This window comes from Zootoca vivipara, chromosome 16 (genome assembly GCF_963506605.1).
Source record: "Zootoca vivipara chromosome 16, rZooViv1.1, whole genome shotgun sequence".
NCBI lineage: Eukaryota > Metazoa > Chordata > Lepidosauria > Squamata > Lacertidae > Zootoca > Zootoca vivipara.
The window spans coordinates 24,942,256-24,956,531 of NC_083291.1; the positions used below are offsets into that span (position 1 = coordinate 24,942,256).

Here is a 14,276-nt window from a genome sequence, read left to right on the forward strand (position 1 = left end):
AAATCAGCCTGTGATATCAGGAGAAATTTGCACCGAAATGCAGACTGTCACAGTGGCCGGAGTGGACTACTTCAGAGTAACGACGCTACGCAGCTCTGCATTTTATTCTTTTATTGGTGCTGCGTATTTACAGTGCTCAAGTCATTGCTATTTACACGGAGCGATGTTGTCAGTCGGTTTCAGAACCTCCTAATGGCTTTTGGCGCGTCTTTCTCCAACACAAAAGCTTTGGCAGACCCATCCTCTTGCCCCTCCTCTTCCTGCGTAATTCTGGAGTTGGAGGGATGGGTCTTCCCCCCTTGCTTGCCCCTTCCTGTCCCACCTGGGACCCTGGCTCCTCTACCTTGCCTGAGCCTCGGACACGACTTCCTGCTTCCCCACTGGAATCGGAACTTTCCCTGCTTTCCCCTTTGCTCGGGGACGGGCTTGAACTCAGGAGGGGAGGGACTTCGCGATATCCCCTGTCCCTCACATCCACCCCCCTCCCAAGCTCTCCTTCACCCCTCCCCAGGCCCCCCCCATGTGTCGGTGACGACTGGAAGCCTAAGAACTCAGTGCTCTCCGAGCCCGTTGGTGTGAATACCTCCCCCCAGTCCTGCGAGCCCCCCCCTTCCGCCTGGGCGGACGGGAATCCCAAAAAGTCCGTGGCGTCAGAGCTGGTGGGGGTAAAAACGTTCTGCCAATCTGCTCCTTCCTCTGACTGGGTGGATCTCGGTGACACCCATACCTCATCCTCTGGTTCCTCAAACTCCGCTTCCCAGCGCCATGGTGAGCTGCTCTCCCGTGCCTCCTCCTCCTCCCCCTCCCTTTCCATGTGCCAGGGCTTGGGTCTGTGGGGAAAGAGGGCGTGAAATTCTTCCACCAAGAATTCCTCCTGTATCTGAGTGGCTGGGACCCATTCATTCTGGGACGGTGGAGCATCCTCCCATGCCATGAGGTACTCCAGTCCCCCCACCCCCCACCTTGAATCCAGGATGGCCGTGGCCTCATTGAGTTGCTCCCTGCCTTCCCTCTCCCCCCCTCCCTCGGGGGTTTGTTCGCTGTCTCGGAGCCTGCTGCTTTCCCTGTACGGCGACAGCAGCGATCTATGAAACACTGGATGCACCCTCATGTCCTCTGGCAGTGCCAGCCTGTATGCCACCGGGTTTACCTGTTGCGTGACCGTGAAGGGGCCCAGCCTCTTGGGTGCCAGCTTTTTGCACCTCCCTCTGGTGGGAAGGCCCTCCGAGGACAACCACACCTTGTCCCCCACCCTGATGACCTCCCCTTGTCGCCTGTGGCGATCTGCCCCCTTTTTGTACGCTTCCTTGGCCCTCTCCAAGTGTTCTCTGAGCTGCTGGTGCACCGTCTCCAGTTCCTCTGCCCAATCCTCAGCCTGTGGGCCCTCCTCCTCCTCCTCCTCCCTCTCCCTCTCTGGGAAAGATCTGAGGTCGCGCCCGTAATTGGCCTTAAAGGGCGACACCCCTGTGGAGACGTGCACTGCATTGTTGTAGGCAAATTCTGCTAGTGGCAAGCGATCCACCCAGTCCGTTTGCCGCTGGCTGACGTAGCATCTCAGGTACTGCTGCAGAATGGCGTTGACCCTCTCCGCTTGTCCGTTGGTCTGCGGGTGTCTAGCCGTCGACAAGCTGACCTCCACCTGCAGGAGGTTCATGAGCCGCCGCCAGAACCTGGAAACAAATTGGCGGCCACGATCCGAAATAACCCTTAAAGGTAATCCATGCAGTCTGAATACGTGATCCACAAACAGTTTGGCTGTCTCTTCTGCAGAGACTGCCCTGGCACACGGTATAAAGTGACACATTTTGGACATGAGGTCCACCACCACCAACACTGCAGTCTTACCCCTGGACGAAGGCAGATCTGTGATGAAGTCCATGGACACCACTTCCCACGGCCTGTGTGGTGTGGCTAAGGGCTCCAGCAACCCTGGTGGCGCTGCTCTGACCACCTTCGCCCGCTGGCAGGTGGTACAGCCCCTTACATAGTCTCGAACATCTTCCCTCACCCCTGGCCACCAGAAGTGTCTCATGACTAGGTGAGTGGTCTTGTCCCTTCCAAAATGCCCCGCTGTAGGGTTGTCGTGCATCTGCTTGAGGACCGTACGTCGAAGCTGGGTGGTGGGTAGGTACAGCGCACCCTTGTAGAAAAGCAGCCCTCTGCGTTCTGCAAAGTCTTTTGCCTGCTCCCTCCCCCCTCTCAGTTCTCTGAAGATGCGGTTGGCAAATTCATCCGCTGCCGTCAGTGCTGTGAGTTCTGCCTCGCTCACCACTGCTGCTCCGCAGGACCATGCCGACGGGGGGAAAATGTGCCTTGGGGCTGGTGGCGCCTCCTCCTCCATGTACTCTGGCTTGCGGGAGAGGGCATCCGCCCTGACATTCTGCTCTCCTGGGATGTAGTGTATGGAGAAGTTGAAGTTCGAGAAGAACTCCGCCCACCGTATCTGCCGCTGGTTGAGCACCCTGGCAGTTCTCCAGAACTCCAGGTTCTTGTGGTCTGTGCACACCTGGATGGGGTGCTTCGCGCCCACCAGGAAGTGTCGCCAGTGCTGGAACGCAGCGTAGATCGCAAGAAGTTCCCTATCAAACACTGTGTAGTTGCGTTCAGGCTGTGTCAGCTTCCTGGAGAAGAAGGCACAGGGTCTCCACTCCCTGTTGGCGTCCAGTTGCAACAAAATTGCGCCCACAGCTTTTTCAGAAGCATCTGTCTCAATGCGTAGGGGCGCGTCCTGCACCACATGGAACAGGTTTTGGTCTGAGGCGAACACTCTCTTGAGGCTTTCGAACGCTGCTTGCGCCTCTGGTGTCCACTTGAACTTCTGCTTGCCTCTCAGGCAGTCCGTGATGGGAGCCGTAACGCGAGAGAAGTTCTTGATGAACTTCCTGTAGAAGTTAGCGAAGCCTAGTAGGCGTTGGGCATCTTTGCGCGTCCTGGGGCTGTGCCAGTCCAGGATGGCCTGCACCTTGTCCTTGTCCATCGCCAGCCCCTTGTCTGACAGCTTGTAGCCCAGGAAGTCCACCTCTTTGGTGTGAAACTTGCACTTCTCCAGCTTCACATACAGGTGGTTCTCCTTCAGGCGTTGCAACACCTCTCTGACATCTTTCACATGCTGCACTGGGTCATTCGAGTAGATAAGGATGTCATCTAGGAAGACCAAGCATTTCCTGAAGAGGAGGGACCCCAGGACGTGGTGCATGAAGGCCTGGAAGCATGCTGAGCCCCCTTGCAAACCGAAGGGCATCACCAGATATTCAAAAGAGCCCAGAGGCGTGAACATCGTGGTTTTCCATTCATCTCCTTCCCGGATCCTGATCAAGTTGTACGCCCCCCTTAGGTCCAGCTTGGTGAAAATCTTGCCCCTGCGTGCCGCTGTCAGGAGATCATCCACTCTGGGCATGGGGAAAGCCACGGGCTCTGTCACCGAATTCAGCCGTCTAAAGTCCACCACAAGACGGCGCTGTTGCGTGTCTTTCTTGTCCACCCAGAAGACCGGGCTGCCCCCTGCTGCCTTGCTTTCCCTTATGAACCCCCGCTTGAGGTTCTTGTCGATGAAAGCGCGCAGATCCTCCAGCTCCTGGTCTGACATGGCGTACAGCTTGGCTGGGGGTATCGTCGCCCCTGGCACCAGGTTGATCTGGCAGTCAAAAGGCCTGTGCGGGGGTAGGTGGTCGGACTCCGCTTCGCTGAAGACCTCCTGCAGGTCCCAGTACTGCTTGGGTATTGCCTCACCCCCTTTGATATGCATGGTGGCCACCGTGGCTATCGGAGGCCCCTCCCCTGGTTGGTGCTGCATGCAATGTTCCAGACAAAAGTCTGACCCAAATGTGATGCACCTCTGGTGCCAACTGATGGAGGGGTCGTGGCGCGCCAGCCAGCTCATGCCCAAGACGATGGGGGGGTCTGAGATGGTGGTGACGTTGAACGCCAGTGTCTCTGAGTGCCTTCCCACCGTCATTCTCATGGGGGGGGTTTGATGTGTGATGGCCCCTCCCAGCAGCTCCCTGCCGTCAATGGTTGCTACGTGCAGAGGAAAATCCAACTGCAAAAGCTGGATTTGGTGCTCTTCTGCAAAGCTTCTCGAGAAGAAGTTGGCGGACGCCCCACTGTCAATTAAGGCGAGGACCGTCAGGGGATAGCCATTTGGGAGCGTTAGCGTCACTTCTAGAACCACTCCTGCTCTGGGAGGGGTGGGCTGGCTCTGCACCTCTCTGTGCTCATCATCGGGGAACTCATTCTGGTGCAGCTCAAGAGCATACACGATCTCAGTCTCAAAGCCCTGAAACTCCTTCGGGTCTCCATTGAACTTGCTTACAAGGGTCCCTGCTCTCCTTCCTGGCAGCACTTGGACTTGGGGAGCCCCTCCCGCCTTGTTTTTCTCTGCATCCAGCTTGTTTTGGAGGTCTACCGCCACCGCCCTTAAATGCTGCTCTTTTTCCTGGAGCTCTCTCACCTGTTCCGCAAGTTGTAGCCGGTCGTCCTGGACCTTCTTAGTCTCCTCTTTAGCTGCCTTCAATTCTCCCTGCGCCTGCAGCGACAGCTGTTGCAGTTCTAGCTGGGCTTGCTCAGCGATCTGCCGCCACTTCTCCGCCTCGGACACGCTCATCCCGGCAACTCCGAAGTAGCCCAAAAATGATTAGGAGGTTGCTGTCACAGTGGCCGGAGTGGACTACTTCAGAGTAACGACGCTACGCAGCTCTGCATTTTATTCTTTTATTGGTGCTGCGTATTTACAGTGCTCAAGTCATTGCTATTTACACGGAGCGATGTTGTCAGTCGGTTTCAGAACCTCCTAATGGCTTTTGGCGCGTCTTTCTCCAACACAAAAGCTTTGGCAGACCCATCCTCTTGCCCCTCCTCTTCCTGCGTAATTCTGGAGTTGGAGGGATGGGTCTTCCCCCCTTGCTTGCCCCTTCCTGTCCCACCTGGGACCCTGGCTCCTCTACCTTGCCTGAGCCTCGGACACGACTTCCTGCTTCCCCACTGGAATCGGAACTTTCCCTGCTTTCCCCTTTGCTCGGGGACGGGCTTGAACTCAGGAGGGGAGGGACTTCGCGATATCCCCTGTCCCTCACACAGACAATTACTTGTGGGGGTTTTGAAGGAAATGGTAATGCGGTGCAGAAATGTGTGGGGTTGAATTTATGGCTGGAGAAATGGGAAATGGAGAGAAACTGAAGCTGACACATTTGCTTATCCCCCTGAGGCAATGGGCTCTTTGCTGGTCTTGGAGACCTGGCAAATGCCCAGCCCTCCCTCCCTCCTGAGCCGGCCATGCTGCAGATTCCCTAAGGCGTGATAAAGAACTTTGAAGTGTGTTTGAGAAACGAATAAATATTCATGATGCACACTGAAAAATGCAAGCTGTAGCATACTCCGTGATATTTGGGGGGTGGGTGGGTGGGGGAATACACAGAGACAGCTGGATTTGTCAGAATTGTCCTCCAAACTGCAGGCGAGGTGAAAGGGATCCACAGGATGGAGAGGAGAAGAATGCCGAAAACAAAATGCGCTTAATTATACTTGAGAAGCCAACAATATTATGTACCCAGGCTGCTGAAAGTTGTTGTTCTGAAATGAATAGGCTGATTTTCAAGAGCTTCTGACTGAATCATGGGGATTTGTTCCAAAAAGAGAGGGAGAGGGCTGGCAGAGCAGTGATCCATTTCAAAGAAAGGTTTCCAGGCTCGAGACCTGCATAGAGGGCATGCTTTCTGACCCGGAAGCCTTGCTCCTTATTAACTCCATTTTTAATGGGGTGTGAGACTGCCATATGTGAGGGCAGGAAGTAGCTATTTGGTGGTTTTCTCTGAATATGTTTGGAAGGAATTCAGGCAAATTCATTCAAGAGGCACAGCACTCTCAAGTGTCCTGAGTGCTTCCCAAACCTTATACTGTATTGCTGCAGCTATTACAACTATACTGTAAGGCAGTAACACATGGCATGGTGGAGTGCTGTTGTTCACCTGACCTCTGGAGAGTAGTGTTGCTGCTTCTGAGCATGAGGTAGAGGGGGGATGTGGCAGGGAGGTTGGTCTGGTGCAGACACACCCACAGGAACACCAGATTTGCTCCTCAGGTGTGTTTGCACTGTGCCAACCTCCTTGCTCCCTCATTCCCTCCCCGCCTCTACCTCCTTGTAAGCAGCAGTAATATGACTGACCACTGCTGCTCAGGTTCTCAGCTTGCATGTATTAGGGCTGTGCATTGGATCTGGCTGAATCCTGAACTGATTCAGGCTAACTTGCACCTTGCTGAAGCAGCTGCCAATTGCTACATAGTGGATCTGTTGCTCAAAACTGTCTCTCAGAAAGCCAGTCTCCAAACTGTTGCAGTTATTAATTACAGCACCATATATGGCAAACTCCAGGGTGGGAGGAGAGAAGGAGAGATGGACTTTGCTTATTGAGAGCTGCAGGGCTCAATCAATCTCCATTTGCAGTGCTTGGGGGGAGGGATGCTGAAGTCTTAATGCAGGGGTCCCCAAACTAAGGCCCGGGGGCCGAATGTGACCCAATCACCTTCTAAATCCGGCCCGTGGATGGTCCGGGAATCAGCATGTTTTTACATGAGTAGAATGTGTCCTTTTATTTAAAATGCATCTCTGGCTTATTTGTGGGACCAGTCTGGTGTTTTTACATGAGTAGAATGTGTCCTTTTATTTAAAATGCATCTCTGGCTTATTTGTGGGGCATAGGAATTCGTTCATATTTTTTTTCAAAATATAGTCCGGCCCCCCACAAGGTCTGAGGGACAGTGGACCGGCCCCCTGTTGTGATTTGCTTCCTTCACAGTTTGAATGTTTTCCACCCTTTCCCAATCGTCCGATTCTTTTTTAAACATTTGCTGTCTGTGTCTTAGTATCCCCCTCCCCCAGTTTTGGCTCTAGTTTTTAGACAAGGTTTGTTTACAGCTGTGTTCTGTTTAAGGTGTCTTTCTTTATTAGAACTTTGTTGTGAGGGTGGGAGTCCTTTGAGTACAATGTATACAGTCAAGTGTACAAGCAGCACAAATATTTTGTACTATTACAAACATCAGCGCAGTACAGTCTCTCTTTTTTCAAAACTACAACAATCCTGGAGCTTCCTGTCTACAATTTTGTAGGGACTAGCATGCATGCAGATTTGGTAGCTCTATGTGAGAAAACAAGAAAGGTATGGTCATTTTGGTTTCCCAATGCAAATCAAACAGATTTCCAAATTATTATTGTTATCTGGAGCAGACCAGATGACATTCAGATTGGTCTGGTCTGAATCAGGTCTAATCCAGAATTACAAATCAGGCCCAGGAATCAGATTTTAGGAATCGGTGTACAGCTCTTGCATGTGTACACTCCTGCAAAGGAAAGCCATATCGTCAGAGGAAGTGCACAAAATGTAGCTACAAATGAAAAGTGCTCCAGTTGGTTATACAATACATATCAAATTGCAATCAAAACAGAGCAACTAAGGTGTGGCTTCCCTGCTCCCTTTATTTGGGGTAGCTGATGCCAGCTGATTATCGATGAAAGATGAATTTCTTCTTGGAAGAGCTCCCTTTTCCAATGTCAATCACCTCCCCACCCCTTTAAACATCCCCATATGCCAGTGAGCATTTGTGTTCCAGGGCATGTGGCGCTAAAGGTCAGCACTGACATCCAGCTGGCAGTGTCAATTTATTTCAAGTCCCAACAATACCCGCGTGGTTTGCCAAAATCTGGAATCACAGTAGGAAGACCTTAGCAGGGAACAGGTTAGGGTCATTTGGATGGTGGAAGAAAAGCAAGGAGGGCTGGGAAAATGAACCAAAATAGCAAAACAGAATAATTTCTTCTCATAGGAACGTATGAGCTGCCTTAAACCGAGTCAGGTCACTGGTCCCTCTTGCTCAGCTGTGCCTACACTGACCCCCACATTGGTGGGCTTACCCCTTGGCAACACTGTAATGTACTCAGAGCCATACAGCCACTTGGTTGTTGACCTATTGTAGCCTTGCCCCTGGGTAATCCTGTGAGCCTTATGCAAGGTCAAGGATGGTGACCACTGGGGGTCCAAATGAGAATGGGGGCTCAGAGGGCCTGGCCAGAGAGTTGGGAAAAGGCAGGGCATCATAGCTGTCAACTTTCGGATTTGAAAATAAGGGATCAGCAGCTTCACCTGTACCGGGGACAGTCTACGGGATATCTAACAATCCGGGATAGCAGCAGGAAACGGTGTTGGAATAAGGGAATTTCCCACACAAAAAAGGAAGGTTGACAGCTGTGCAGGGCATGCTGGGCCTGATTTGGTTATTTCTGGCACAACTCAATAAGCACTTTACCAACATTGCTTTCCCAACGACGGAGTCGCTTGCTGCTTACCAGGAAGGAGAAGAGGGTAGGAGAGGCCATGGGGAGGACGGCACCGGAGGAGTGCCAGAACAGCTCCACTGGTGAGTTTGCAGCTTTCTGTGATTCAGCAGCTCAAAACGTGAACCAGTCTCCACCGCCCTCAACTGCTCTGCCTGAAACAAGGGAGGGATTAAAAAGAACAGAAAAAGAAAATGGTAGGAAAATGTTTATTAATTAGCAAGGAGTTTATTGGCAGCCCAGTTAGATGGGCAGGGTGCAAATAAAATGATGATGATGATGAAGAAGAATCACAGAGTGATTCTTCTTCATCATCATCATCATTTTATCATCATCATCATCATCATCATCATTTTATACTCACCAGTGGAGCTGTTCTGGCACTCCTCTTGGTTATAATACAGTCATACCTCGGTTTAATTACGCTTCGGTTTGAGTACTTTCAGTTTAAGTACTCCACGGACCCGTCTGGAACAGATTAATCCACTTTCCATTACTTTCAATGCGAAAGTTCGCTTCAGGTTAAGTACACTTCAGGGTAAGTACAGACTTCCGGAACCAATTACAGTCATACCTTGGGTTAAGTACGTTTTAGTTTGAGTACTCCGTGGACCCATCTGGAATGGATTAATCCACTTTCCATTTCTTTCAATGGGAAAGTTTGCTTCAGGTTAAGTATGCTTCAGGTTAAGTACAGACTTCCGGAACCAATTGTGTACTTAAACTGAGGTGCCACTGTAATAATAATAATAATAATAATAATAATAATAATAATAATAATAATAATAATAAATAATGGTATACCACCCTTTTCTGCAGATCTCAAGGTGGTTCACAATGTAAAATTACAAATAAAGAATGCAAAATACAGTGGTACCTCGGTTTACAAAAACAATTGGCTCCGGAAGTCTGTACTTAATCTGAAGTGTACTTAACCTGAAGCGAACTTTCCCATTGAAAGTAATGGAAAGTGGATTAATCCGTTCCAGACGGTCCATGGAGTACTTAAACTGAAGCGAACTTTCCCATTGAAAGTAATGGAGAGTGGATTAATCCGTTCCAGACGGTCTGTGGAGTACTTAAACTGAAGCCTACTTAACCTGAAGCGAACTTTCCCATTGAAAGTAATGGAAAGTGGATTAATCTGTTCCAGACGGGTCCGCGGAGTACTTAAACTGAAATACTCAAACCGAGGCGTATTTAAACCGAGGTATGACTGTACATAATAAAAATAAAAATAGATATAAACGTATAAGCCCCCTGTCACAATACATTTAAAAGGGCATCGAATGTCAAGCAGCCAAAGGCCTGGTTGAAAAGGAATGTTTTCTCCTGGCACCTAAAGTGATATTGTGAAGGCACCAGCCAGACCTCCCTGGGGAGAGCATTCTACAAATGGGGGGCCACAGCAGAAAAGGCCCACTCTCATGTTGCCACCATCCATAGCTCTCGTGGAGGAGGAACACAGACGGGTCTCAGAGGAACTGGAGCCAAGTTGAGTGTAGCTTGTTCCCCAGTGGAGTTTATGAAAAAGTGGAGCTGAGTTATTGACACTTCGCTGGTCACATTAATGCGGGAGGGAGTTTCAGCAGACTAGCTGTCAAAAGAGCACCTGCAGCTTACAATAGTCAGTCCAGGGGAAACACTGAAGAGTTTGTCCCAGGATAATCCTTTGAGCCCTTTGTAAATCCCATGTAATTTTCTTTTTTTTCTTTTTGAAGCTGCTCGTTTCCGTCAAGTGTTTTGCTAGCTTTTGTGGAGAGTTTGTCCATACCAGTTATCCCGCGAATCATGTATATTGAATTTCATCTTGATTCCAGCACGTGGCTTAATTAGAATGCAAAAGTGAACGGAAAGGTGGGGATCATTCAGACAAAGCAATTACTTTTGGATCAGATGGATGAGTTCTTTTGCAGGAGATAATCTGACACCCTCTGTGCCCTTTCGCTCATGAAGTGCCTTCTTAATTCAGCATAATTGAAATGGCTTGGAGTGGCCAAAAGCAGGTTATTTCCCAAGCCATAGATTTTCACGTAAATCTGAGCCGAAGGGATCTGGATTGCTAACTGATTTCATTTTTTTAAAGCTAGATTATTTATTTCAAGGGAGTCCTTTTAAAAAAATATGCCAACTTTTTATTATGCAACAGCTACATAGAATCATAGATTGTAGAGTTGGAAGGGAACCTTGCGGTAATCTAGTCCAACCCCTTGCAATGTAGGAATCTCAAGTAAAGCATCCATGACAGATGGCCATTTAACCTCTTCTTAAAAACCTCCAAGGAAGGAGAGTCCACCACCTTCCTAGGGAGTCCGTTCCTCTGTTGAACAGCTCTTAAACATTAGAAAGAACTCTGTTGAACAGCTAGGGAGTCCGTTCCTCTGTTGCACAGCTCCTAAACATTAGGAAGAACTTCCTGACAGTAAGAGCTGTTCGGCAGTGGAATTTGCTACCAAGGAGTGTGGTGGAGTCTCCTTCTTTGGAGGTCTTTAAGCAGAGGCTTGACAGGCATATGTCAAGAATGCTTTGATGGTGTTTCCTGCTCGGCAGGGGGTTGGACTGGATGGCCCTTGTGGTCTCTTCCAACTCTACGATTCTATGATTCTTACTGTCAGAAAGTTCTTCCTGACGTTTAGTTGGAATCTCCTTTCTTGTAACTTGAACCCATTGGTTTGGGTCCTACCCTCTGGAGCAGTAAAGAACAAGCTTGCTCCATCTTCCTTGTGACAGTCCTTGAGATATTTGAAGATGGCTTTCAAATCTCCTCTCAGTCTCTTTTCCAGACTAAACATACCCTACAGCATTTCCCTTTTTATATAATGATGAAAGTACAGAAGCTGTTACATAAGAACACAGGAAGCTGCAAAGTCAGACCATTGGTCCATCTGCATTCGTATTGTCTGCACTAGCTCTCCAAGGTTTCAAACAGGGAGTCTTTCCCACCCCTAGCTGTGGGCTCAAACAGGACTGGAAATTCTCAACTGCTCATACCCAAAGTTAAAATCTAGCATAATTGTCAAACTTTGATTATACCACCCAACGCTGTCATACAACAACAACAACAACAACAACAACAACAACAACAACAACAATTTATTTATTCACCACCCATCTGGCTGGGTTCCCCCAGCCACGCTGGGTGGCTCCCAACAGAATATTAAAAACACGATAAAACATCAAACATTAAAAACTTCCCTAAACAGGGCTGCCTTCAAATGTCTTCTAAAAGTCAGATACTGTAGCTGTTTATTTCCTTGACATCTGATGGGAGGGCGTTCCACAGGGCGGGTGCCACTACTGAGAAGGTCCTCTTCCTGGTTCCCTGGAACCTCAATTCTCACAGTGAGGGAACCGCCAGAAGGCCCTTGGAGCTGGACCTCAGTGTCCAGGCTGAACGATGGGGGTTGAGACGCTCCTTCAGGTATACAGGGCCGAGGCCATTTAGGGCTTTAAAGGTCAGCACCAACACTTTGAATTGTGCTTGGAAACCTACTGGGAGCCAACGTCGGTCTTTCAGGACTCGTGTTATATGGTCTTGGCAGCCACTCCCAGTCACCAGTCTAGCTGCCGCATTCTGGATTAGTTGTAGTTTCTGGGTCACCTTCAAAGGTAGCCCCACATAGAGCATGTTGCAGTAGTCCAAGCAGGAGATAACTAGAGCATGCGCCACTCTGGCAAGACAGTCTGCAGGTAGGTGGGGTCTCAGCCTGCATACCAGATGGAGCTGGTAGACATCAGAACTACAGTATAGCAGTCTTTGCCAACCTAGTGCCTTCCAGATGTTTTGGAACACAGCTCTCATCAGCTCCACCCAGCACGGGGCTTGTAGGAGTCATAGTTCAACACATCTGGAGGGGACCAGGTTGGTGAAGGTTAAATTTTAGAGTTTGAAGGTATCTTGGGCAAATCCAACCCAATTCCCTATGCCATGTACCTACAGCATCCCTGACAGATGATGGACGAGTATCTCCAGTGAACAAAAAGCTCTCTGCCTCCCCAAGGCTGCCCGTTCTACATCAAACTGCTCTTCCTGTCGGAACAGCTCTCCTAAAATGTAGCTTATTTCTTGCCATAGTCCTTCCCTCTGAAGTGACAGAGGGCAAGTCTGCTCCACCTTCTTCATGACAGCCCTTCAGACATTCATATACCCAAGGCAACTTGGAGAGAGTGTAATGAATAATTCTTCCCCAGAACAGCCACAGAGAAGCATTCCATATGGTTGAAAATCCACTCTGTAAATTACCAGTTGGGTTTGGGGCTTTTTTTTTTTTTTTTTGTCTTCTGTATTCAACTTTTGTGCAACCGAGCAGGGGATTAAGAAGGATTTGTTTCTTTATATAATGTTCCTTGATTTTTAGGGGTCATGCCTCTTTCCTCAGCTTTGTCATTCAAGGCTGGCCTGACATTTTAAAGAGGCTGTTTGATTTAAAGGCTCAGCAGTATTGACCACCAACAGGCCACGGCAGAGATGAGATCTTTGCAAGAAGCAAATATTAACATTCGGTACGGCATCCTCTCCTGCTTTAATTCCCGGTGTTAGCTGCGAGAGTGACAAAATTGTGTTTTTTTCCTTCCTTCTCTCCCTCTCTCTACTTCCCTACAATTCCCCCCCCCCCAATTCCCTGATGCAGTACGGAATAAAGAAGAAGGAAGAAAGGGAAGCAGAAGCCCAGGCTGCTCTGGAAGCCAATGCCGAAGGGAGCCTGACACGTCCAAAGAAGGCCATCCCCCCTGGCTGTGGCGACGAGGACGAGGAGGAAGATGAGAGCATTCTAGACACCGTTATCAAATACCTGCCTGGTCCCCTCCAGGACATGTTCAAGAAGTAAATGGCTACAGACTGCCAGTCTGTCCGTGGACAGTAAAGGAAATGGATTTCCCATTGACCAAATGGGGAATTTATACTTTGCCACACATCACGCAACCTCTCCCCATCCACCCACCCACCCACCGCTCCAGCCCCTTGCCATTTACTCAAGCCCCACCCCGACCCACACCCTCCTCCCTCTCCCATCCATTCCTTAATTTGTACATATTCACATCTAGTCGATGCCTCCAAGTGGATGTAAAGATGAATGAGCTGCAGTCTACACAACTTTTTATTCTTATAAAGCCATAGTTCTGCGTATGTTAAACAGAGGCAGGTGTACATTAAGCAGAGAAAAGGGACTACAGCATGCTCGTTTTTGTCTCCCAGCAAGAGGGAGGGTTCACCCATAGTGAATGATAGGTGGCACACACACACACACACACACCACTCTTTTACCAAATTTGTAACTAACAGAGAATCAAGGCACCCATTAGGATGCCCCTTTATAGGTCTAAGTTGAAAGTACTCACTCTTTTTGGATAGTATATATAAAAAAAAGAACCACCTTCCTCTTTTGGGTGATGGGGGCGGGCCAATGCCTGTGAAATTCTTCGCCTGTCCAGTAACATTGCCCACCCTTCTTCTCTCTTCCAGCTGACTTGGTTTGCCCTCAGCGACATCACCACATAGACAAAACTGATCCGCTGCCTAATGTAGTAATATTGCCATGTTCCCTGTGTGATGCTTGATTGGCTGGGATCACATACATGATTAATCTAAGCAACATTCCTCTCTTAGACTTGTCCTCAGTGATGCCACCAAAATGCCAAGGTTGATTGGCTACATAGCAATAGGGCATTGTCCCAGTGACCAACGTGACTAACCCCAGAAGGCGATAGAGGCAGGTGGAAGTGGCAGATAAGCAGAGCAGCTAAGGGAACAATGGCCAGTGTCAAAACAACGAGGGCCATGAATATATTCACAATCACTGCTTTGGAACAAATATTTCAGTCTCCACAAATCACTACTTTTGGCCCAAAAATGGAAATGGGGGGGATATTCATCAAAGCCCTGCCCTTCTAGGGTGTCTCCAGCCCAGTTTAAATGGAAACACGTGTTTGTTTTCTGCTATTCCCATTATTC

General features: G+C 49.3%; 1 protein-coding gene across 1 annotated transcript in view; it reads left to right on the plus strand.

Annotated features, from left to right (window-relative positions):
• CPLX1 (complexin 1) overlaps positions 1-13,289 on the plus strand; it is a 157,259-nt gene extending 143,970 nt beyond the window's left edge. Inside the window, exon 4 of the mRNA XM_035097459.2 lies at positions 12,955-13,289. Within this exon, the coding sequence (XP_034953350.1) occupies positions 12,955-13,152 (198 nt within the window). The 3' untranslated portion in view covers positions 13,153-13,289. The remainder of the gene's footprint in view (positions 1-12,954) is intronic.
• The last annotated feature ends 987 nt before the right edge of the window (positions 13,290-14,276 follow it).